At 39.1% G+C, this 26,322-nt stretch overlaps 1 protein-coding gene and 1 long non-coding RNA gene across 13 annotated transcripts in view; both read left to right on the top strand.

The window, feature by feature from the left end:
• Positions 1-26,322, top strand: part of GIGYF2 (GRB10 interacting GYF protein 2) — a 79,429-nt gene that overhangs the window by 34,641 nt on the left and 18,466 nt on the right. For 5 of the 12 annotated variants that reach the window (XM_010568160.1, XM_010568164.1, XM_010568167.1 and 2 more), the window contains 7 exons: positions 15,371-15,550; positions 21,837-22,054; positions 22,143-22,305; positions 22,374-22,592; positions 23,083-23,273; positions 23,975-24,134; positions 26,080-26,246. In XM_010568160.1, the coding sequence (XP_010566462.1) occupies positions 15,371-15,550; positions 21,837-22,054; positions 22,143-22,305; positions 22,374-22,592; positions 23,083-23,273; positions 23,975-24,134; positions 26,080-26,246 (1,298 nt within the window). Of the gene's footprint in view, positions 1-2,774; positions 2,858-15,370; positions 15,551-21,836; positions 22,055-22,142; positions 22,306-22,373; positions 22,593-23,082; positions 23,274-23,974; positions 24,135-26,079; positions 26,247-26,322 lie in introns of those variants that run through there. The other 7 variants (XM_010568163.1, XM_010568171.1, XM_010568170.1 and 4 more) reach the window with 4 other exon arrangements.
• Positions 1,155-2,703, top strand: LOC104832163. Its single transcript, XR_774391.1, has 3 exons — positions 1,155-1,226; positions 2,427-2,549; positions 2,629-2,703. It is a non-coding gene; the product is annotated as an uncharacterized LOC104832163 (long non-coding RNA).

Raw genomic sequence — 26,322 nt, forward strand, 5'->3', positions numbered from 1 at the left:
GGCAAATACTGATGTTAAAAAGCATAAAATATAAATGGATGCAGTTCTATTTCTTATGTATATAGTGCATCCTTCTGGGTCAGATCTAATTGAAACAAGCAGCGCAAATGTGAGAACATGTGGAATGTATGATCCTTTAAAAAAAAAAAGTACATTAATTCATTTAGAATAGTCTGTTTTCCACTGCTAAATAATTTATTCAGTGTTTCCAAATATGAAAAAAATTCCACTGCAGCATTTGTCATATACATCAAGATTTTTTGATAGTGTCTTCAGAGACCTGTCTTGAAATGAGATGTTCTCTTATTTGGCAGAATGGAGAACTACAGTTACTATTTACAATTTTGCTTAATAAGCACAGCAGGAGTGCTTTTCACTGCCATGAGAGATTGGCAGTACTTTCTAAGAGTGAATTCAGCCATCTGAAAACAGATATAACTCTGTATCCCCAAAGAGTTAAGAGAACAGAAACATTAGGATCTTGGGTGAACAGAGTTGCTTATCCCAGAACTAATGTATTTACTGAATGACTCCATATTGGTTTTGACTGAGATTTTTCTTTTGTATTGTTGTCCATTTTGTTACAAGCTGGTTAATTATGATTTTGGTCAGCTTTGGGAGTTTTGAAGGTCTCTCAGGGTCAGTGCAGCTTTAATCATAGTCTGGTGAATTCAGCAGGTAGCTCTCTTAATTTCCAAGAATTATATCTGTGATTCTTCTACCTGATTTTGTCTTGGGTGGTTAATCCAGCCTCTCCTCGACTTACATGGGCACACCAGTTCTCTTTACTCTGCATGTCATGTTGTAATCAAAAGGATGGGAGTACAAGAGAAGGGTTACTAGAAGATGGCAAGGAAGGAAGGTTGTAAATGGAACCTGAAAGTTTAATGTAATAATAATTAAAAAAGCACAAAGTTCAAAGTCTGGTCTCTCTATTCTGCGAGGACAGTCTCGGAGAGCTGGAAGCTGTCAGCGTGCTGTCCATTGATGCGGATCTCCTTGTCAGTCCTTTTTGGACTCTTTGAGTCAGCTGCAGCTGGGAGCTCAGGAATAGTCTTGTCAAAATTCTCCATCTTGATCTGATACTCACCTTTGGCATTGCGGGCTAGCACGGAGGCGAAGCGATGGTACAACATGATCTCTGAGGGGAGGTAGGATGTTCTCCTTTGACATGTTTCTCCTGTGCTTTCCTGCACAGCTGACAGAAAGACGACCAGCTCAAAATGGTGAGCAGATTCTCTTTGGAGGAGGGCAGCCAGGGGGCTAGATGGAGTGATTGAATGGTAGTAGGTCAGTGGAAAGATGAAAAAGGGACACTCATCTGAAGTAATGCTGTCTAGGTGGAAGTCAATGCTAGTTTGGTGCAGCTGCCCGTTCTCTTGTTCTTGGTAAAGTATAGCAGAAATCTGGACGCTAGTCAGTGGGCTGGAGCGTGTGTTGGCCACCTGGAACATAAGGTGTGGCTTCCCCTCTGTGTGTGTCACTACAGCAGAGCGGGTGAAGTGGATGGAGAACGCTCGATTCTTTGGTCGGGCAATCTTTGCCACGAAAGCACCTGCATCACAGAAAAGAGCAAACTGAATATGAGCGCCATGCCGGGGTTGATTCCCTGCAGTCTGAGCTCTGTGAAACAGTCCAAAGGAATAGAAGCAGGTTTGGGTGGACATGGTCTTTCTAGTGTCAGCCTGCATGTTTGAAAACTGCTAGGCTGGCATCACACTAACCCATTTTTGTTCAAAAAGTATAGCTTTCCTAAAATGCTTCTCTTTCTAAACTATGTTTGCTTACTAATATTTGGAGAGTGAACTGTAGCTGTAGTAAGGAGAGCTGTTAGCTTGCCCTGATTTGCTGTAATTGGTAATAGTACCTGATCTTGGTGTGCTACCACTGGAGAAGCTCTTTCTTAACACACAGTAAACTAACCTGTGTATTTTTGAAGTCTTTTGAAATACTTTAAACCTGAAAATTATTTTAAATACCTTAAAATACCTCGAACTAGCTGTGACGTAAAAATTTTCATGACATTAGGTACTGAGGAATACTTAAACACGGAGTTAAAGATCAACAAGAATACTTCAGCTAGACAAAAGTAAATCTTAAAATCAAACCAAATTGACTTTAAATATTGTAATTCCATGGAAAAAACTTAGAGATAGTGGTATAAGAAATAAGTGATTGAGAGTGGTGAGTGGGGATTTGCCACAAGTATTGTCCAATGAATAGTGGAACTGTCAAGTCCAAATCTTGATATCACCTGATTTATGTCTTCTGTTAATGAAAGGTGTTTAAATTCTACTACTACATAGCTGAACTCTCATCATACTTGTAGTGACTGACTTAATTGTTCTTTCAGATATCAATGTGATCACTATTTATTTATAGCTCCATTTCTTAAATCTAATTGTTAACACCTATTCTGTTTAAAGATTAAATATGAAGGATTACCTGTGATGAAGGCTTCCAGCATGAGCCCCAGGACCATCTGTATTGCAAGCAGTGCAATAGCACTGGGACAGTCCCCGCTTGGGAACATAGTGCCGTAACCAATTGTGAGTTGCGTCTCCAGTGAGAAGGAGAAAGCAGCTGTAAAACTGGTGATGTACTTGACACATATAGTGTGGTTGTCAGGTGGAGCATCATGGTCCAGCTCCAGGTCCCCATTCATCTCAGCCAGCAAATACCAAAGCACTGCAAAGACTAGCCAATGAATGACAAAAGAAGCAGAAAAGACAAGCATCATCCATCTCCAGCGCATGTCCATTAATATTCCCCATGCATCTCGGAGGTATGCCAGACCTTTTCCTTGGGTACCATCCATCTGGAATGTGCTATGTCCATCCTTGGTCACCATCCTCAGGTATCTTTGGGTCAGGAGGGGAGCACTGGATTTGGTGTTATTGCTCTCTATCATATCTGTTGTCATCTTCTAGAAAAGAGAAAAAAGGAAAAGTGATACAATGCAGCATATTTGTATTTTGCCGAATGTTCACAGTTTTTGACACATCAGCAGGGGTTGAAATACTGCAGCCAACAAAGGAGGGCTTATACATTGCAATCCAGAGAAGATTAAGTCAGGAGCTTGCAAAGGAATTTACCACTGTTTGTGGTAATACTTTGCTAAAAAAGATTAAAAATATGACTACTTCTCAAATTTTCCCTGCTTGGTTATTTAAATATAACTTTCATACTTTACCTTCCTAAATTTACATTTGAGTTGCATGCTTTAATTCTTTAGGGGTGGGTGGGATGGGATTAGGCATACTGTATCTGAAAAGAAACTGAATTTTGTCTGATTATATCAGGTTTTGTATCTTCTTTTTAGCAGACTATAATAGTGTACCAATACTGTTATGAATACTATTAACAATAGTACTATGGAAATAATGTTTATTATTTCTCTAACATGTTTATGTATTTTAGAAGAATGCTGTAGTTTACCTAGTAGCCCTTTCAGACTTTCTTAGCTCAGGAAATGTCTGCTGTCTGCACCCACCATGTCCAGTTAAGCAGAATTACAGTATTCAGGGCAGAGCTGCTTCTGGGAGCCTGAGGCTGTTTATGTAAGGATCAGGTAAAAAGAGGGCAGGATACCAATACTGAAAATATACTGTGACATAATTTGAAGTCTAGTCTGCTTAAGCAGTGTATTTTTTATTAGTGACAAAATAAGAAAATAGGACAGCAAGTGTATGGGAATTAGGGGGTGGAGATGGAATTGCAAATATGGGAAACAAAATGGGTACTTGTAGGTATTCGACATGTTAGGCTCCTTTGTCTACTTTTAAACCTCAAAACTTGACAAACTTGTCAGAGATGCTGAGTGTCTTTTGAAAAAGACACTGGCCACTCAAATCCATGAATTTTATAAATACTGAATGCTTAAAGTTCACCTGGGACAGATTAAAATTAAATATGGGCTCCTGTAAAACAGAGACTTCATAATGTGTGCAACTTAGGGTTGTGAGGAAGCTTGTTTGTAGGACAACAGAGGATTTAAAAAATGTAAATTCTGCAAATCATAATTATGGTATGTTTAGCCAATTTTGTTGGTTTCCTATCAATTTTGACCTTTCTCTGAATTATGAGTGTTTCAGTGTGTAATACAGGCAGGCTAGAGGAATTGGGACTTCCCCTCCCCCCGCCCTGCCCCCCAAAAGTGCAGTCTTAGTTTTCTCTTGAAACCAAATAGATCTAAGGATGCTGAACTTCAGAACGAATTAGGAAAGGTAAAATTTTTTCTTATGATCTGTTATCCTGTAAGCCAGCAGTTTTCATGACTGTTTACTTGATCTTGATACCAAATTTTAGTAATTACCAAACATTCTCTTTTGCTTTTACTTGTGCTTAATGCATACTGAAGTGTGAGAATTGACATCACAGTCAATATTTAGCTAAATTTTGAGTTTTCTTTCCTTCTGTAGGTTCTCAGAACCATCCAGCTATTTCTTCTATCCATGCTGTAGTCAAAGGAGGTAGAGTAGGTGATGGCCTGAGTGTAATTTGGTGGTTTTCACCTCATTTTTATTTTCCAATTCCCATCTCTTAGAAGTAATATTTTGAAGCGGCTCCCTGTGCCAGAGAATACAGTGGGCTTACTGAGATTCTCCCAGTCAATAGTACTAGGCTACTTTTCTTGGGGGATTCTGATTGTAGTCCATTCAGTTCATAGCATGACGCCCCTGTCTTCATCCGAGTTTGATCTTTGGTCTACCATATAGCTGTCTAAATGACAGTTTTAAGTCTTGCTGCACTGTTACAGAATTTACAATAAGCTGAATACAATTTTAAATGCTTCAGGAACCGCATAATTAGTGATGTGTCTGTAGGGCAGAGTCTTTGTGCTAAGATTTAGAAGATGCCTTCTGGATGCTTTGAAGGAGCTGGAAAATGGGCATCTCTGAATGGTAAGGATGATGGGGACCATGCTCAAAATGAGTTGTGTACAATGCCTTGGTTTTATCATCATAGAAAAAGCAGTACTTGGAAGAAGCACTCCCTTGTTTGAATAGAGGGGAACACTTACAGAAAGAAAAGTCTCTGAGTGTAAACATTGTGCATTCTTGGAAAAAAGACAAAACCAAAAAACGGAACTAGTGTGCCTGTGTAAATTCTCATGGTACTTTGAGGGCAGCATCTGCTTCATAGCCTCCAACTAATTTGTGTTTGCAAAACAAACGTATGCTGTGAGAATGAACTTGGTACGGATCGGTGACAGAAGCGTTTTCTACAGTTACGTACATTAAGTATGTTTTTCCTTTTTCTCTTAATGTGGTACATTTTTCTTGGCTGCACTTCAGACCTTCTGCACATCAATGCTAAGGTAGCATGCTTGAGTGCCACAGACTACTCAGAGCAAAATGCTGTCAGCATTGCAGGGTCTCAATTTTGTTGATTAAAGAGCTTTCTAGGGTGGTGATTAATCACTTAATGACTTAAAGCTCTAAAAAAATTTAGTGAGTGTTCACTGTCAAGTGGTTTGGGGTCTTTTCTATGGGGGAGGATCCATTACTGACAGATTTCAAAGGTACTTGAGAAAGAGAATGTCCATTAGCCCCCAGCAGCACACATCACAACAGTCTGGCGTCTCTGCTCCTTGAGACTGCCAGCAGGGAAATTTGCCTGCTGAGTTTAACCAGGTTACTGCTCTTGTCTCATTTGATATAGGTCTCTGATTTTTCTTGTTTAGGACTGTTTAAAATATTAGGTATCTAATTTGGTGGCAGTGATAGCATTGGAAGTTTGTAAGCTTGGGTTCTAAAACTGTTGTTTTGCAAAAGCTCTTGATGGCTTTAAGAGCCACAAGTCTCAACTTGGAGTGGGAAAAATGGGTAAGAAACTGCTAATAGGCTCTCAGAGCAATGCGGTTGGTTTAGAATAAGAGGTGAAAAAAGAACTGCCCTGTGAGAAATAGTTTACTCAGGCTGGAGGATAAGTCCTCTGTATTTTCAAAAGCAGAGTCAACTTAAGAGTAGATATGACTTTGAATTTACAAAGAATTACTGTCTTCTGTCTAAAACTTTCCTTACCCACTGTACTGAAAAAAAGAAATACCTGCTTTCCTTGTTAGTGATAAATTAATGAAGTTGTAAAGTACAATTTGGACCATCTGATCCCCTGCCTGGCATGGTCCTTGGTGTCCCCACATTAATCCCAGTTTCAAACAGCATATGTTTTAGGAAAAACATTTAACTTCGACTTGAAAAGAAAAATTCTGCATTGTTTGTTGGAGAACACTTCATCTCCACTGCTAAATACATACTGTGTTTCTAATCCAGATTTATCTAATGTAATCTCTTAACCTTTATGTTATGCTGTTTGTCTGGTTTTGCTTTTCCTGACTTGTGAAACTTGTAGCTTTGGGGTGTTCCTTCTCCCTCCATCTCCCAGTTGATAGCCCTTGACTGGAAAGACAGGAACTGTCAGAAATGACTTTTCTAAATCTCTATTGGCATGGTGACCGGTCTTTTATCATGAATTCAGTGTGTCTAATCCTTCTTGTTTCCAGTCTATTGAAAATTAAATGGTTATCACCAACTCCAGTGTCTATGTCAGTTCTTAGCTTTTTTTAAATCTCTTTACCATCATTGTCCTTCATTCCGGCTTCCTTCTTCTATACACTCTTCGAAGACAAGTCAAGGTAGGGTGAGTACTAACTTTTAAATCAAAGTCACAGTTTCCCTTTACCTAGCAGTTGGACAGGTTGTAAACTGACCTGGCTTGCTGATGATTTATGTGCAATAAAACCTTGCCTTACAGCTCTAGGATATTGCTTGCATTTCTGGAATTCATGATCTAGCATGCTGATCTCCCACGTTTTGCCTTTTTGTTTGAGATCTTCCTTGTGTTCTAACACCTCTTTGTTACATTGCTGTTTGGTGCCATCATGTTGCTTTCCTCTTCTTTCCTCTTGCTTAGTCTTTCTCTTGACAGCAGAAGCTCAGCTGCTAACACTCCGGTAGGATTGCAGGGGGACTCTTTTGCAGCAGTGTCTTCATTTTCTTTTTGTTTGCCTTCTCAGTTGAAGGCATTTAAAGTAATGCTTCCAGCCTGTTCTTAGCTCAGTACACTAATGCACCTGCAACCTTTTTAGGAGCCTGAATGCCTTTATGTGGAGCTGTGTTCAGGGGAGATTTATGCAGTGCTGCCCTACCTGCCCAACTTCTACTCATAACAAAATCTGTTCTAATTGACTGTGGAAGGGATTTGAGGCAATTTATAGTGCATTTCTTCATTATGACAGCAAAGTGGTCAAGAGGACCTGCTGTTTGCTGGGAGTAACTGCAAAAATGGCTTACAACTGTAGTATAATTTCAAGATTTATTAGAACCCAGGTGGTGCTGGCATGCCCCTCTGGGAATGTGTATGTTCCCTCTTTACTTGACCTGGATCCACATGATCTTGTACTAGTTTCAGATTTAAGCATCTTCTCTGGATTCTAAGCTGTGATCATTCAGATGTGTTGCTGCCTCTGCACTTTGCAACAAGAACCAACTAAGTTTATAATTTTTTTAAAGGCACTTTGATATTAAAATCTCAGTATTGTTATTTTTAGATTGAATGGCAATCCTTGAGATGCTCTGACATTAATATTAGGAAATGAAGGGGGTTTTTTTCAGTATTGATGACATGACTGGATCATATAACTTACATTAAGGGGCAATCTTAGAAATGTAGGAAGTAATTAAGTCAGAATAATTGCTTTGGTTGAAAGCTTATGCTACAGTTGTTAGTAGGATAGTTAAAATTTCAAACATCTTTGTCCTTTAGGTATGGTGCTAATGCCTCAGTGAGATGAATGGGAGTAGTTTGTAAGAAAACTGTTTTTTCTGAGCAGTCTGCAGAATTAAGATAACAGTTTTCAGGACTTGTTATGTATATAAGTAAATCTTGTGAAAATCAGAGCTTTGATTTGTTGAGCCCAAGTCATACTTTTCAAAGCAAGTGCCACAAAGTATAGGATGCAAGAGCTTGTACTTTTGACCTGTGACAGTTTACTACAGAATGCACTCTGAAAAACAAAAACAAAACCACAACCGAGCCCCCCCCCCCCCAAATTTTGGTAAAATGGGAGAGAATGTCTTTTCTTTTTTTTTTTAGTACAGAAAGCAAGGCTGCTTATATACTCTCTTTAGGGATATCTGTAATGCTCCATTTTGTGTATAATATATTTTCACATAGTAGAGCGTGCTGAAAATACTGTGAAGATCCATATGAACCCTAATTCTTGATTATGAAGTAGCATCTGAGTGGACCAACTAGTCTGGCTACCTTTAGAGAAGCAGAAAAACTTTACCAAGGTAGACTTTGCTTAAATGTTGTTTAAGACTTTAAAATATGCTAATATATATTAAATCTTTATAGAGGAACTTAAATGCAAAATTAAGTATTGTTAATGGAGGAGTAAATTTACAGTTAAGAGGGATGATTTTATTTGATATAAGGCTGTAGTAATAGAAGTCTGCTGCCATCCATTTTTTTTGGAACTTGCTGTTTTTGAAGAGCAGTCCAGCCCTGTGTGATGCGAACTCCCCAATGGCTTGTTTAGAATGACAATTTTCTAGGACATTGGAGTTCATACTCAATGCCTGCACATGGTTTCCTGGGCAGCAGTGTTAGCTCACAATGTGTCCATAAGCACAGAGAATGCATTGATTGAAAATTATTGAAGGCATGCGATATAATTAGAGATGGTAAAAGCAGACCTGAAGAGGTGAAGCTCATGTTTTTTTAAATTTGTGATGGAACTGAAGTTAAATGCTGAGTTAAGATGAATGCAGCATAAAGGTGAGGATGACATTTTCATACCACTTGGCCAGGTAACACCCGGCTACCTTAGCTGCAGGCTCGCAAATGCCCCATTTGCAGAGTGTTGCAGAGTCTTTCCAGCACTGTTTATCTTGAAAGCTTTCTGAAAAAAGATCGCATGATGACTTTGATTTTGCTCTGTATGCTGTTATGACTGTGGTCATCTGAGAGCATTTTCTTTTGGGGGGGGGGAATCAGAAACCATTTTGTTTAAGGTGACTTAATTTAGCAAGCTTTAGAAATAAAACTCTGTGTCCTGAAAACAACTTTGATTAAAGAATGACAGAACAATCTCTAATAGTACAATAAGAAAAAGAAAAAAAGTTAAGTTTTTTTGTGTACTTACCGGTCTTCGAAGGATTTTTGTGCAGGAGAAGGGGAATACCTGGGCTCCGGGAGAGGGACTGGGCTGGTCTTGTGTATTAGTCTTAGCACTGGCAAGAAACTTCCCACAAGTGGTTGGTAGTGATCTTTTTTTTTTTTTTTTTTTAAATAAAAAATGGGTTTGTATGTCTCACTCCTGTGTTTATAGTGCTGGGGGGGGTGGTGGTTTTTGTCTGAAGCTGATTTGATTGGTCATTTTGCCTGCAGGGGGGCTGGTTAACTCTGATCATGTGGAAAAGAATGCTGGTTTGTTAGGAGGGTTTCTTTACCCCAACACAAACCCTTAGCAGCCAAGGAGAAATCCTCAAACACTTGGAGAAGGGGTGCCTTCCCCCTCACCTCCTTAATCAGGATAATTTTTTAGGTTTGTATAATCTTATAGTTTTATGTTAAAGTTGAAAAGGCCAAAATTCCCCTGGAAAAGCTGAGTGGATAAAGTTCCCATATTGCTGCTGAAAAACACACACGCTTCTCCAATACTTTCTCCCTAACCGGTGTCAATTACTGTTAGTTTAGGTGAAAAGAGAAACTCTTGTGTCTCACTGTTGTGTGTCTAGTGCCACTTCCTCTTCTCATTAGGTCCCAAGCTCCTGAGTGTTGGTGTTAACAGAAAGGTGGGCTGCAGCTAATATTGCAGCCTATGGTCTCTGGAGGGTGTTGCTGAACTGTAGCTTAATGCTGGTCAGAAGATGTAGATCTGGCCACTTCTCTTCCATCTCCACATTGCTCCTTTGTGAAAACATGGAATTAATCACAGGATTTTGCTAAAGCCTAAGAATGAAACCATGCAGATTAGGTGGGTTGCTGATTCCATGCAGTAAACTAAAGCACTTCCACTTAAGCTATTTTCTCTCTTAGTTATTAAATGAGAAGGGTTGTTTGGGGAAGATATTTTAGTTGAATGACTATGCAGAGTGGTCAGCATGCTGGATTACTAAACCGAACTCTGAGGACAGCTTTGTAATACAGTAGTATTTCACACTACTTTTTTTCCCTTGGTGAGCTGCTGATGTGAGGGCTTTGATCGAATGTCAGATGTAAGAGGATCTGAGAAACAAAGGCTGTGGTTGTTTGCAGTAAAACTACTGAAGGCCTGCTGGGAAAATTATTAATGTAGACTTTCCTGCTTAGGAAACAAAATCTTTCTTTTTTTTTTTCTTTAACCTTCCCCCCAACCCTGAATTACAAAACATTAATTCTCTGCTTCATTAGTATGGAACATTTTAATACATGTTCAGGCATAGCACTGAAAATTGCGATGGTCATAGTGTGACCTTCAGAGAACCAAGACAAATAATGTAGTGCAAGGGGACTCCCACCACTGTGGCAAGCCTGTAGGACAATGTGACTTGCCCTTCACCCTTCCCTGTACACTCCAGCAAAGTTGAGCTTCTGCTACAGACAGCCTCTTTTATTTACAAGTAGAATTTTTTTTTACAGTTTGTAGGAAAATAATACTTGTATTTTGTACAGTAGAAAGCATATGGTGTCCAGTCACAGGTTTTCTAATCTGATTCAACTGAATGGATTGACAATCTAACACAATCATACAGCAGATGAAATAGCTACAGTACATGATTTGCAGGTATGTGTTACAGAATTAAACTCTCTTGTTAATTCTTTTTAATTTACTTGTTCATGACAGTGGATAATGGTCAATTTAGCAAAAAAGAAAAAGTTATATTGGAGTAGTATGTCTTTGAGACCTACTATTGAGATTGAGATTTTTATGGAGAGAGAGAAAATGTGAAGCTAGAAATGGGCATCAGAACTTCTGATCTCTGTCACTGACTTCAGTTACAAGCAAGTCACTTCATGATGTATGTATTCCTATAGTGTCCCTATCATGTCAAATACTGTCCTAATGAAAGGTAGTCCTGTAGAAACATCATCTTAAGGCCATTTATTTTATTTTTCTGTAAAATGAGCTATGAAATAACACATCTAGGCAAAGTTATCTGAATTCCTTTAAAAACACTAGCTGCAAAGTTTTTTTTCTTTTTATCCTCTTCTTGAGGAAGCGTGTAGCACACAGCAGAAAGAAGAGAGCAAGTCAAAACACTTAATAGACTCTCCTAGTTTTCCCCCCTCTTTAGAGGAAACAGTATTGCTGTCAATTATTGCTTTCCTGTTTATTCTCTCCAAATGGTGAGCATGACATAGGAAACATGGACTGACAGCATGGAGAACAGAAGTTATTTGCCATTCTGATAGTAAGTCCTCTTCAAAAACCTGTTGCCACAGGGCTATGTCCCAGAATCCCAGTCTTGTTCTTTGCAGCTAGTTTCCCTTCAACTCAGTGTTGCACAGCTGTAGGCTTTTTTGGCTAGATACCACTAGGCTCTATCTGAAGTTTTCTGTAAACACCATTGCTGGCTTTGTGACAGACTTGAACAGAGGTGCCCTTTTACTGCTCCTTCTCTTCAGGAAGTCCAGTCAATTAGTTGAAGGCAAAACCATAGATTGCATTTTAGTTTTTTTTGTCCTTAAAACATTGCCAAATGATGACTCTGTGACCTAAGTAATCTCAGCTGAAATGAGTGTTCTCAAGTCTAGGAACAGTTTGCAAAGACAATATGTTAGGACTCTGGAAGTTATGAATTTAGATGTAAGCTGTAGGAGTATTCCTGTATACAGTTTTGTCATAGTCTTTCTGTCACTTGGGTAGCTTGATTTTTTTTTTTTTTTTTCTTCTTCTGATCCTTAACCTGTGACTGGTTTGTATTTGAAAAGAACTAGTTTCTTGGCTGGTCTGTCTAATGTTGACGATCATCTCATGCCAGATCTGTTTTGACACATACGTTGCTCTCTTTGAATATTGCTTGCTATGGTGTCCTAGTACCAGAAAATTAAGTATGTCATGATACGCTGCACTTTCTTTCTTAATTCCACTGAAGTGTGGCATTGAAACAGTCATCTGAAGTGACACACTGGTGTGCTGCTGTGTTTAGAAAGGTTTCAGAATCATGGGTGATACCATCCTCAGATAAATACAATACTGACCCCTTATAATCGATTCTTGTCTTCTTTCTTAGATTTCTCATGCTGTAGAACTTAAAATCAGAGGGGGGCAGGATCCCACTTGTGTCTGATCTCAGCAAGCAGTATTTGATGTTTTGTCACCTCTGTAGAGATATGTGTTTCATAACCCACAGCAGCAGATGGGGATGCCATTTTCTGCAAGTTCAGAATACAAAACCTGACTTCAGTAGTTCAGTTCTTGGGAGCAAAACCAGTTGTCTTAAGGAATAAGAAAACATGAGTTGCCTTGGGTATACCTATAGCATCTATATATCTGCAGAGGGGTGAAGAACATATGGATATTCAGTGGCAAAGTAGACTTCACAATATTCTTTAGGTAACTTTTTTTTCCAAATGTTTTTGGAAGAGCAGAAGAGAGCCTGTGAGCTGATAGCTTGCTAGTGTTAAAGAGCAGTCTCCAGAATCTTAACTGAACTTAACAATAGAGAAAAAAAGATGTTATTTCATTTAATTGGGAAAGTCTAAAATCTCTTGAATTAATGTTACTGAATGAACATCAGGTAATAGCTATGAATTTGAAAATAATAGATACATCTCTAAAAATAATATTTTTCTAGTCCCAAAATAGCAAATTGGGTAACTTTTTTCTGTTGGTTACTCTTTTAGTGAGGAAAAATGAGTGTCTTTTGCTGCAGAATTAAAAAAAAAAAATACTTTTTTCTTATAGCATTTTAAAAATAAGCTCAGAAAGAATGAGGCATATTCCTTATCGTCTGGGTCTTAACGCTCATCTGGTCTGTTGGATTGCAGCTCTCTCCCGGGCCACTATCTCTGTGTGTTTTACTTTCAGCTGACTTAGCTCTGTAGCTCTGTCTCTTAGTTTTCTACAACATGAAGCCCATCCAAGGAGCAATACTGAGAGGCTTCCCTGTACTTCCTGTTACATTCTTCTACATGACATTTTTCAGAGATCTAAAATGAAAAAACCCCTGTATTTTCCAGACTTAGATTTTTCTGTCTAGCTTGCTGCCTTCCTTTATTTTCTGTGAAGCATGGGAAAACAGAATGTGGTTGACCTTCATCTGCAAAGGTTTATCCATTCCAGATAAGTAAATTTGCCAACATTGCACCTACCAAATGAAGGGAGTTGAGTGTCTCCAGCAAACTTGTTTTACTTGGAGCCAGTATCACAAGACAGTGTTTTAAAATACATTGTTTTAAAATTTTTGTTCTCAAAGCCTAGCAAGTACAGAAGTGGTCTTTAGCCAGATGTTCCCTTCAATGAAGTAAACGTGTATCTGGGTTATATTAGGCTTCATAGCTGAGATTGCCTGTTGATACTGATGATGTACTTTAAATTAGCCAATTTTCTTTAGCTCTTTACATAGAAACAACATAAGAGGAAGGTATTTCAGTTACTTTCCTGAGGACCTCAGGTAGTCACCAGGGTGGCGGAACTCTTGCATCTTAAACATTGGTGTGTTTCCTGCCTCTCCTGTCTACTTGATAGGTCAAGGGCCCTGCCATCTTGAAAATTCTTGTGGAAACTTGTTCCTGTGACAGTGGTAAAAGGATTTCATGTGAACCTGGAGCATGGGAAACTGGAAACATCTTGGATTTTGTATGCTGGATTGAATTCAACCTGTACTCTCTCACTATAGTCCCTCCCTAAAACAATATTCTGTGGAAAATTTTGAGCTGGAGAAAGAAAAAGGTTTTTTTTTTCTCCAGTGTTTTGAGATGGTGAAGAAGGGATGTTGTTTTTTCTCCAAGATATAGGCAAAGTCTAAAGACTGTGTTTCCTGTCTCCAGAGTGCAGCATATCTATGTAGGAAGAATTTCTGAGTTCTAAAAGGAGGTTTGATATGCCATAGAATTTCAGGTGCTCTGTTCCCTCATTTTTTCATTGACTGAAAAAGCTGCATGATATGAAGAAAGGGGAATGTAATCTCCTGTCTTTCCTAAACTAAATTCTTTAAAATGTCCCTTTCCACCCCAGTCATGCTTTATTTCATTTTTCCTGTCTAAGCAAGCAGGCATACTATACAGTCTTCACCAGATATCATCTTATATATCATCTTATATTTTTGGATTTTAAGACTATAAGAAGGAAGATTAACTAAACCTTTCTGTAGTACTTGAATACGTGTTTTTTGTAAATAAGCACACAATTGCAGGTTAACACTGGTTAATAGTATCAGTGAAGAAGTGGCATCACCATGGTTCCTCTAAGAATTCTGGTGCTACATAGCTAAACATATTAAAAGAAATACAAAATCCAGAAGTCCTGAAGCTAGTACTACCATTTATTTTGGTGGTGGTGTATCCTTGTCAGGATGAATCAACAGTGAAAGCAGCATGTATGTCTACCCTGAGTTACCTGGTGTATGGTGTGGATTCTTTTTATAAAAGTATTTACATCATCCTTTTGTGACAGTGTTGCTCTTCATTAAGTACTTGAGGATTTTAAATGCTTTATTTTAAATATAATGTAATGTAAATTAGGAACTAAAAGACTATTCTATCTCTTAAGCTTCTGGTAGACTCGTCCTTGAGCTCAAGCGTAGTTGTTCCTAACTCTTAATATGCTGACCTTGGCCCTCCAGCAGATGGATTCACAGGATAATGTTAATACTAATATGTTTTTCTTGTTTATAAATTTTCAGTCTTTGCTAAAACATTGCAAGAATGCTGTACGTCATATTGGATTAAATAAAGTTGTATCTTTTTTATTATAGAAGTAGCAAATATGTTTAGTTTATATAAAATGTGTATAATGTTTATGGTTTATTGTATTTCCATTTTCCTTTAGCATGAGATTTTTCATGATACAGAAGTTTATTCTTTCTCTCTGCACACTTTGCCTTCTTTCCTTTTATGTTTCCCTGTGTCTTTTAAACTGTTGTCTTTTCCTCCTCTGTCTTTCCTGTCCATGTCATAATTTCTTGTATGCTTTGCTTTACTTCTGGTTTTTTTTTTTTTCCCTTGGTCTTTCCATCCCAAGGTACACAGGGATGTGGAGGTATTTCCTAAATCTGTGTAATATGTTTTCTTCCATTAACTTCTATTCTTCTCCTAGGTTCCTATCACCACTTACTGCTTGTGCATTTTTGCCTCTAAGGGAGCAAGGTTTCAACCCTTTTGTTTTTAGGTTCCTAAACATGGGACACATGTTCACTGGCATGTGTTTCCTTTGCAGTGAGACCAAACTTTGAGGAAGGTGGGACAGCAACAACGGGGAGGAAGCATGAATTTATACGCTCTGAGAGCGAGAACTGGCGCATCTTCAGGGAGGAACAAAATGGGGAAGATGATGATGGAGGCTGGCGACTGGCTGGGTCACGGAGAGATGGTGAGAGGTGGCGCCCTCACAGTCCAGGTGAGAGGAGATCTGGAGAAAAATGTGGCCATGGTTATAGGGAAAGGGCCCTGGGTTAATCAGGGCATGGGGAAAGCAGAGGAAAGGGAGGTGGCATGAAGTTTGGGACAAAAATAGGTAAGGTTCATGTGGTTTCAATCATTGCTGGTTTGGCATACGTGGGGTTCTTGGTCACAAAATGATTAGCATGAAATTATGTGCCCTTTGTTTTCTTTTTAATGTCTTCAGTACCCTCACATCTTTAAGGGAACAATATTTTTCAGGTGTGTACTTGGTGTTGTGCTCCAGGTGTGTATGTGCCTGGTAAAATCAGGGGGCTTTTTAATAATACTGTTTTCTCTGTGGCTGTGATGCCAAGGGGAAAGAAATTACCCACATTAGATAGCGTATCTAAGGCTGTGGAGTGATGCTGACACTAAACCATTCAGATTGTTGGCCTGCTTTCTAGTTTTCCAGGTGTGTTTGCAATGCCAAGAGGCATCCTTGGAAAATATCAAAAGATGTTGCTCTATGCATCCTGTAGTTAGTTACAGGATGTCTTGTTTCCCTGAATTTCAGGCATCTGTTTGGTGTCACTCTACCCTTCCCTGGCTTGACAAAGTCAGTCTGGTTCACTTGCTTTCCAGCATTGAATTGCTAGAGTTGCAGGAGAAATACAAAGCTGAGCTTGGTATTTGAGTAGTATAACTGAAATGTAGTTATTTATTTATATCCTTCTACTTGGAAAAGATCCTGCTAGCCAGTCATACCTGTTGTGGGATCTTGGTTTTGGGTATCTTTTGGCTGCAGAAGGCTTCTGGGGAAGCAAGGGAGGATTGTGGCTCTTCTACTGTTACATCTTCCTAGGGAAGCAAAGGAAGCATGGGACATCTTGGGGGCTGAGGTGGGCAACTTCTCTTTTTGAGTTAGGTCACATTTGTTCTTGCAATAGGTCTATCAACCTTTTCAGCATCCCAAAGGACCTTCAGTACTATAATGGTTGTGAGCAACCATTACCTCTGTTTCTAACCCTCTCCACAGCTACATATTACTCTGTCCTCAAACAACTGTTAGCTTGTACTAAAATATAGCAGTGAGCCCAAGGCTAGATTTATAATCAGATGTTTTTTATTTAGAGCAGGGCTAAGGGGCAAATTTTCAAGAATGTCATTTTCTTTTCTCCAATGTTTGGTCACGATTGTTCATTAGACACTGCTGCTTTGTTATATAGTGCAGATGGCATCAGGCCAGCTACGATTGTACCTCATGATGATCAGATGCAGCATGATACCCTGGAGTGGAGTGTTCTGCAAGTACAAGCCTGCATGCTTTAGCTTAAAAGGAAGCATAGACCTCAAAGTTCAGAAGTTCATTCATGTCTTCAACTTTTTTGGAAGATGTTCTGAGGAAGGCTTTGAAAATTCATCTTCCATCATAGGAAATATTACTGCTTATTTGAATTTTCGCTGTAGTAGACAACTAACTTAACTTCACTTACAAGTTAGTTTTAGTAGGTATAATAAAAAGCCTGTTCTAAGAATTCTGTGAATCTCCAGAAAAGTTGCTAATTTTGAGATAGACTGAGTTGACAGCTGTATTGTACTAGTCTCTCAGCTTTGGTCAGAGATGTATTTGAATTCTTCTGTTAGTAGTAACCACAGGACCATCAAAATGGTTTTAATCACATTCTTGCTTTAAACAATGAGTTTAACTCAAATTGGCATGGCTTAAAGTGCTTCTTTGTACTTACGCTGCTGTTAGGTAATAGTACTAATCATGTGTCCTGCTAAAAATAGAGAAATGTCTTCAGAGTACTGTCGTCATTTGTTTAGCTGGACCTTCCTTTGACTTGGCTCTGCATACTTCCTACTAGATTGTATGCTGCTTGGGTTTTTTTTTCTTTTGGGTGAGAACAGTTTAGAAGAACGTAGCAGTTGTCAGGCTTGAGTTTATCTTGTTCTGTTGTTAAGCAAAGAATACTTTGATTCCCACAGACCATTGTTTTTCCAGCTTTTGAATTCCTCTTGCTCCTTCAGCTGTGTTTACTGCAGGATGGCTGACCTAAATCTGCTCATTTTGTACTTTTTTTTAATAGGCACAAACAATCAAGAGGATGGACTGCTGCTGCTGAAGCAGTCTTGTGCCCCTAAGTATAGTTTCCCAGATTCTGCTGTCTGATTTATTGTAGCTCAAGTTAACTTCCTTGACATAGTTGAAGGGATGTCATGTGTCCCTGCTGTGTTTAAACTGTTCTCCTCTCACATGGCTATATCTCATACGAAGTAAGGGATCATCTGAGTGTTGGTAGTAAAGTGAAGAAGCAAATCAGTCAGATTTCTCCTTAAAATAGACAAGCATAATGCTTTTTTTTCCTTCTGCTTAATTCAGAAGGATGTAAACTTGTCTTTTTTTTTTTTTTTTGCAGCATGAAAACTGTCTGGATTGCATGACCAGACTTTTCTAGTCTGAGTTTATGGGGTTTTCTACTTTTTCTGCTACTGTTTGTGCACTGGGACTAGAAGTCTGATTAGAAGACATCTTTCCTTGGCTTATACAGTGGAAAAGTTGTTTTGCTAGTTGTTCTGGGTAAATGTACCACTGCTATTGTAGATGTGAAATAGGATCTTTAGACTGGGTTAACTATCTGTAAGAAGAATGTAATTATAGCTTTAAATTCACTGGCTGCTTCAAAGTTCTCTTTTTTTTTAATTTATATTTTTAGCCATCTTTTTTAAGGATTTAATGACTGCTTACCTAAAAAGCCCCTTCTTTCTGTTGTTCCAGTTCTTGCATTCATACAATGATGGCCCTTTAAATTTGCGGAGCAAGTCCATTTTATCAGATACTTACACAAACCTTTTTTGGTCTCATAACTTGTGAATGATGTATAGATGGTTTTGGGTTTTTTTTTTTGTTACCAAGTCATCCTTAAGGAATAGGAAGCATCTCTTCTTGCCTAAAACTTTTCTGTGATAAGATTTTGTGTCTTTGCTTAAGCAGCTCTATTAAGATCTCTTTCTGGAAAAGCATTTTAGAGAGGCCTGAGTTTGTTATCTCATATAATTTTTTTTTTGGTTTCTGGTTTTTTGAAAGGCTTTTCAAATTCATCCTGGTTCACTCCATTTTTGAATCAACTGCTGTGAATCAAGTAAACTACTTATCTTTTGGGCATTGTGCTTTGTGCTTCTTGAATATCTTGAAGCAGCTAAAGTACATTTGATAATCTTGCTCTAAAATTGAGCAAAATAAAAATTAGATTCATATATAATATATGCCCAAAAAGTAATGTGTACTATTCCTGTGTCTTTCGTTTAGTATTTAGTGGGTTTTTTAGTATACATTAGGAATTTCTTTTCTGAATTAGAGAATAAAACTTTTAAGAGATAAATAGCTATTAGTAATTGAGACTGAAATGTACTTGGATTTCCTGAAGCAGCCAGTATCCTTTCTTTCACTTGTAATGTCACCATAGGTTGCAAACGGTAAATTTAGCTTAAAATTGTTTCTTTTAACTTGGAATCTTGATTGTATAACTGCTGCCTAATGATACTACGGGACTGAAATCAAAGCTGTGTTTGTGTCCTAACTGTTGGTTAAAAAACTTCAGGCAAGAATTTAAGACTTGTTTTTACTTTTGGCTTGCTTTAAAGATTGGCAGCCCTGTACTTCACACCCGAGTTGCTCACTGTATTCTAACTAGGCTTTTATAAACTTTTATTGTTACTAAGAAACAAGGACATGTCTGGTCCACTTATCTCTTCGCCTGTCCACCTAGCTCTGAAAATGTGGGCTATGAAAGGAGGCTGTGTGTCTAAATCTTTGGAAGCAGACCATGTGGTAAACAAAGTCTCCAACTTCTTAATTTGAGCTTTGAAGATACCTGGAATTAACAAAATGCTTAGAATTCACCTTGAAAAACCATGTTTCTGGGTTCCTGCTACAAAGAGTTTGTGCTCCTGGTGTAGGGATGTGAACTGTATAAAAATAATTGAGGCTCTTCTCAATGCCTGGTCTCAAGATGGGCCATTTATGGCTGTATAGAAAGTTCTTACTACCAAAAATTTCCTCTTCTATACAAAAGAGAGGTGAAGAAAAGATGCTCAGCTATTTGCAAGCCCCAGGGTAGCATACAGGCAGAGATATTAATCTGTTTGTACAATATGGCATTGCCAGGTTCAGGCCATAGCTCTGTTTTTTCCACGTATTGGGAAACCTGACATGGACATTGCTGGCTGTACTGAGGAGACGTCTGCCTGTGGCTTTAATCAGAAATGCAGTCTGGTTGTCAGCAACCTCTCACACTTAAACCTCAGAAAAAGCCCTCAGATTCCAAAGGAGGTCCTGGTTTTGATGCGTTGATATTTCTGATGAAGAAGGGAGAAGTAAACTTGATGCTGCTTCTGATGCCATGTCAGTGGAATTTCAATGTCAGGCCTTTTCTTTCAGGTAGACTCTGTTGTCCTGCTTAGTTGCTGATTGTTCCTAGAGATGCTTTTGTTCTTCTGAAATTGAGCATTATTTTAATGAGATGTTCATATGTATGACTTACTTGAAAAGAAGGCCCTTAGAAATCTGCACCTCCTGCGTTCGGCCGAAGTTGGAGGCCAGGGTGCTGTGGGCAGAGGCGCACAGGGTGTGATGCAGGCATCCTATTCTGAAGAGGGTGCATGAAATAGTTATTACTTCATAGAATCATAGAATACCAAGTTGGAAAGGGTGTCAAATATCATCTGGTCCAACCTTTCTTGGTTAAAGCACTGTCTAGACGAGATGGCCCAGCACCCTGTCCAGCTGAATCTTAAAAGTGTTCAAAAGTGTACTTGAGCTCTCTGGAGTATTTACTCCATTAGTGCATCTTCAGTGAGCCTTTGTCTTTGCTTACATATTTTTTGAGAAGTTACTGATGAACAGGAGGTTGACATCACAGGCCTAAGGTGTTAAAAAATACTTTAAAGCAGGCAAAAAAGGTGGCATAAGCGCAAGCTTACTGTGCCTTACTTTGTTCCTTAATGACATTAAAAAGGTTGCCTCAGAACATTGATTTGACAGTGTTGCATACCAAAAATGTTATGTATTTGTTTCCAAGGCATAACTAGAAGCATAGATTAAGTTATACCGTGGAATTATTTGCAAATAAGCACATATGGTATAGTGAAGTCCTTGTTAAACTCTAATCTGTAGTGTTTCCTTGATAAAATATAATCTTAAAGTTCATAGTGTTTCTAGAAGGAGTTTGTTTCATGTTACCTGTATTTGTGAGACAAAGGTGGATTTTTGCATGGTTAATATTAATAGTTAGGGTATTAGGGTTGATGTGGAAACGTGCCTCATTCATATGAAGCAAATGGAACAGTTTCTCTGTACTGTGACTTTTTTGCTAGCTATTTGATGAACAGTGAGTGAGACTGCACTGATTGCACAAATTCTGAGACCAAAAAAAGACATTTTTTCTGCAGAAAAGAACATGGCCCCTAAAAACCAAGGTGCTTTCATTTTTGCTTTGCAACTTTCTGGTAAAAATAGCTTCTGTTGGTTGGAAAGCTGTTTACAATCCTTTCACTCCCAGTTTGTTTTCCTGAGCAGTAAGTTTTTTACAGTTTAAACAGCACTATTGCAGTCAGAGGATTTTAAGCTTGGCTGAATGAAGAAATCTTCTGAATAGATAAGAAAGAAAAGTGAAATAAAATTTATACTTGAATTTGGAAAGTTCTCCCCCTTTCCTTATCATTCCAACTTTCGGTATTCCATGGCTAAAAAAATTACTGTTCAAGAGTCTTAACAGTCCTTTCAAAGGTGTTTGAACAGTTGTCAGTCCATTTTTCAAGTATATGCACAGAAGTGTCTCTGAAGGCAGGAGGAAAAACGCATGGGTGGCTTGTTCAGGATGTGACTTTTACAGATTGCCTAAAAGAAAATATAAAATCTTATACATACAAAAATGCCAAAAAGTTTTAAGTCAATGATTGCTGGTAAATTCAGTCAGCATCTAGTGTTGCTTGTCTTATTTCAGTGCTTTTAGATTATGTAGCCCAGCTTTCTTCCCTTACATGTTTTTTTTAATGCTCATAATACAGTTTATAATGTGGGGATATACAGTGGACAATATTTGAAGGTCTCCTGCTTAACAGTAAGATACTACTTTTCTTTTCCTTGTCCTTTAAGATGCCTCTTCATAGGTGGATTGTACCCTGTAGGGGCTTCCTGAATTTCTGTCACTGTTTGTCATCTCTTCACCCACCCCTTCACCCTTCCAAGTAAGCTACTACCCCTGGGACTGTCTTGTAAAGTTGCTGTCCCCCCACCTTAGACGGCCCTCGTTCTGCAGGCTGGCGAGAACACATGGAGCGGCGGCGGAGGTTTGAATTCGATTTCCGGGAACGAGATGATGAACGGGGTTATCGACGAGTAAGGTGTGGGAGTGGCAGCATGGATGATGACAGGGACAGTCTCCCTGAGTGGTGTTTAGAAGATGCGGAAGAAGAGATGGGAACATTTGACTCCTCTGGAGCGTTTCTCTCTTTAAAGGTGAAAAGCTGTCTTGGGCCCTTTGTTCACTTTGAGCAAATGTCCTGTTACATTGGGTGGATTATGGATAGTTATGTTGGCTTTGTAGAAGGTGCAGAAGGAGCCAATCCCTGAGGAACAGGAGATGGACTTCAGACCTGTGGAGGAAGGCGAAGAAAGATCTGACTCTGAAGGGAGCCACAATGAGGAAGCCAAAGATCATGAAAAGACCACCAAGAAAGAGGGAGAGAAAACAGATAGAGCAGTGGCAGGTAAGGGGGACTTCTCATGCATCTCTTCTATGCTGCAGAGTAGAATTTCTGTTAATTCAGTTACGTAGAACTGTGCAATGTTACAGAAGCAGTGGAAGAAGCAGTCCAAACATCTTCACCAGCTACCAGGTCAGATACCCCACCGAAATCCCAGCCTCCAGACCCGCTGCAGACAAGCCTTTTTGAAAGGAAGGAAGAGTCTGTGCCAGAAAGAACGGAAAAAACAGAAGATAAAGAGAATCGAACGGAGAATACACCGCCAGCCAAAATGCCCAACAGAGGGGAAGGTAGTAAATTTGATAGATAAATTTAGTAAGTTTCCATTACTTGTGATTAGTCTTGGTCTCTTTTAAGAGGCAAGTGCTGGATTATGGTGGTGGAAAGCCGGAATTCACCAACTGGTCTATAAAAACAAGATTTGTTGGATATGCTGTCTCAAGCGCTTGTAGCGCACTGGTACTTCACATTGCAACACAGTCTAGCGAAACATGAACTAGTTGTAGAGCAGATCAGTCCGGACAAATATCTGTCGCCAGGGAATGGGGTATGGTGAAATGTGCAGAGTTCTGCACTGTTAGAACTAAACTGTTCCGTGAAGTTAGGTTGGGTGCCTGTGCTGTCAGCAGTACCAATGTACAGTCATACATACAGGAAGATCTGAAAATACTTTTGCTTTGGTGCGAATTTTGAGCTGTTGAATGTTTTCTACAATAACTTCTTAAAAATCATTTTCATTTATGTTAAAGATAATGAACTAATTTTAACATTTTTCTTTAGATTTGGCTTCTGTTGCTCAACCTTTGCCACAGATTTCTACAGACACAGCTTCTCCTGCTCATCTTTCTCCTCCTGTTTCCAATTCAAATCCTGCTCTGCGGCCAGTTCAGACACCTGTCACAGCTGCTCCAGGCATGGGCAACATTCCCACTGACCCAGATGATGAAGAGGGCCTCAAACACCTAGAGCAGGTAAAACTTCTCAAATTCCTTTGTTGTTGACAAGCGTGAGACTGGAGGAATATGGAATGCAAAAAATATTTGAAGCCCATAAAAACAGAAATGCAGCTGAAACTTTACACTTCACAATGTATGCTGAAAGTTAATTTTTCCCTCCACTTTTTTTTTGAGAATAATTCAAGCCTGTCTAGTATTTTTCTGAATAAGGGTGCTATACCTAGTGTTAAAGAGCTAGAAATCCTATTGCTTATTACCACTGTCAAGTAGCCTTACTATTTGCCTTGAGAAACCATAAAACAGTATGCCCAATATTGTAATTAAAAAAAAGAAAAAAAAGGAAAAAAAAAAGAGAAACATATACGAAGTGCGGACTGTGTTCATGAACGTTTAGTTACTGCGGGGATGTAAAGCATTTTTCATGCTAGCGCTCCCATAACCATTTTGTTTTTCACTGTGATACTGTGTGGGACTTTCTTGGCAAGTTGTTTGAAAGCTTTACTTAAGCAGGTGAACTGTGCTTATTCAGGATTGTGACAAGGTGGTAGACTGAGGTCAGGGTTCATGGTGCAGTTACACCAGTCCTTGAATTGCCTGTAATTCCTGGTATGCTCTTGAGCACTGGGTAGTACAAAGTTGTATTTGTTGCGCTCATTTTCAGATCTGTGAGCACACATCTAACTCTCATTGCTTGCTGGTTTTGATGTCTCCTGCAGCAAGCAGAGAAAATGGTGGCATACCTGCAGGACAGTGCCCTTGATGACGAAAGACTAGCAGCAAAAATTCAAGAGCACAGAGCAAAAGGTTCCTCTATGCCGTTATTCCATGAAGCCATGCAGAAGTGGTACTACAAAGATCCACAAGGAGAAATTCAGGGTAGGTCTGTGCCCTTTACACTTCCTCTTTTGTTTCACAGAACTGTTAAAGAGTTCTTCACAAAATTACCACCAACAGATACTGATGCTTGTTTTTACAGAAGCAGCACAGGGTATTTACCACTCTAGAATTAGGTTTTGAAAATAAATCTTCTACCCGTCACTGCCCCCATCAGCTCAGCATGCCTCATGTCCAGAATTATACTTTATTGTGGCTGAGGTTTGCCATCACTTCATGTTTCTGTAAATTGAGGTTAGACTAAAACCTGGTTTTCATGCCAATAGTTACTTTGATTTCCAGATAATAGTGGAAACAAAACAAGAACATGACCATTCAGTAGCTTGTTGAAGAATCAATGAGAAACAGTGAAATCAGTTTTCTAGTCTCAGCTCAAAGATGTGAAGTATTCAGGGAAGGACGATTTGCTTAGAATCTAGAGCAGAGAAGACAAGTCTTCACAAGCCTGTGCTCTCATATAATGTCAACGTAAATTGTACTTGCAGCCAGTGCGTTATTAGTTCATATAATACCAACTGTTTCATGCTTGCAGTTTTTGCTTAAGAAATCTCTCTTTCTAAATGAAATTTGGAGCAGGCCTTTTGTATAGATATGTGCATCTTTGTTTTCAGAAGGTACTTTTCTTTGGAGGTCTTGGGGCTCTTTTAGCAGCTGCCTCCCAAAAATGCAATTAAGCAGCGAGTTCTTGCTGTACTTTGCTAAGTAGTTGCTAATGCTGTTTAGTGTGAATGACTTCCTCAGCTATGAACTCTAGATAGGATTTGTGGGGTTGTTATTTGTGGGATCTGTGCCAGTCTCTTGCCTGCAGTTATTACACATCTTTAGGGTTTTCTTCTCACGGCTTTAAGTTTAAAGGATGTTAACCATAAAGCGTTTTATTTGCTCAGTCTGCTTTAGACTTATGTTAGTTGCTGCTGGTTGTTTATTGCTCAGTGATGATCTAACAATTTTTTACTGGAGTGAGTACTTCCTTGAATGTGACCTCCAGAAGTAAACACTCCCACATAATTTTTTCTTGGAATACCACTTGTGGTTTTCATATTCTCTGGGAGGAATTGCCTTCTAAAGATAGTCCTTACAGAGAAGGCAAGAATTACCAGACATTCTTGCTTTTCAGAAGATATTTTTGCAAAACTTGTATTCATGTCATTCTTGCTCTATTAAATAATCTGTTTTGTTATACTGGCTCTGTGTCTGTTTGGATATGTGAAAGTAGTATAGGAGTCCTCCTTTGAAGGGAGCGACTGAAATTTTTCTGAGGAAAAAGAGGAAGAGTGTAGGTTTTGGAGAAAGGAAAGAGAAACCGATTTCCTCATTATCTTAAAAAATGTAATTGTCCATTCAGAAGTGGATCTGGTCGTCTGCTAAGTTCCAGAAGCAAAACTTCTATAAAACATGTAAATTCCTCTGATTTGAAGGCAAGAGTTGAAACAGACTAAGACTGTTTAATTATCTGTGCAGTACATGTGGGGAAAGTAGTGATTGTGCTTTTCCCACTGTCAGCTAGCAGATACTGCTGAGGTCCAAAATGGAAATGGCAACTGTTGGCAACCTGTTGCTGAGCCTGAAGTAGCGAGCTTTGCTGGAAGGCAGGGTGTGTATTAGCTAGACCAAGCTCAGCACCGCTGTGGCTGCTTGACTTTCATCTCAGAGCTGACTTATCTCCCTCCAATGCATGGTAAAAGCAGTCATGCACTTTTCATTAGGCTATCTGGGGGGAATGCTGTAGCCACTGTAAAGCTCTAGATATGTGCATTGACACTCCAGCGTTGAATGTACTGTCTGTCCAGGCAAGTGGATTAGACCGACAGGAATGCCTGATGTACTGTGTTACTTTAACAAGCACCATACTTTTTCCAGTGTGCTCAACTTGGCTTTACTCCCCACCCCCCCACCCCCAAATATGTATTGGCTGATTTTATTTCAGGTCCTTTCAGTAATCAGGAGATGGCAGAGTGGTTCCAGGCTGGATACTTCACTATGTCGCTGTTGGTTAAGAGAGCCTGTGATGAGACTTTCCAGCCACTTGGAGACATCATGAAAATGTGGGGCAGGGTTCCCTTCACTCCAGGTCCAGCACCGCTTCCACATCTGGTAATTATGTGACAGTTACAGTATTCAAATAGGCCTGTAACAAATGGAAATTGAATTATTTATGTGTCAACTGCTC

The sequence above is a fragment of the Haliaeetus leucocephalus genome, unplaced genomic scaffold, assembly GCF_000737465.1.
Source record: "Haliaeetus leucocephalus isolate CR32 unplaced genomic scaffold, Haliaeetus_leucocephalus-4.0 Scaffold240, whole genome shotgun sequence".
Taxonomy (NCBI): Eukaryota; Metazoa; Chordata; class Aves; order Accipitriformes; family Accipitridae; genus Haliaeetus; species Haliaeetus leucocephalus.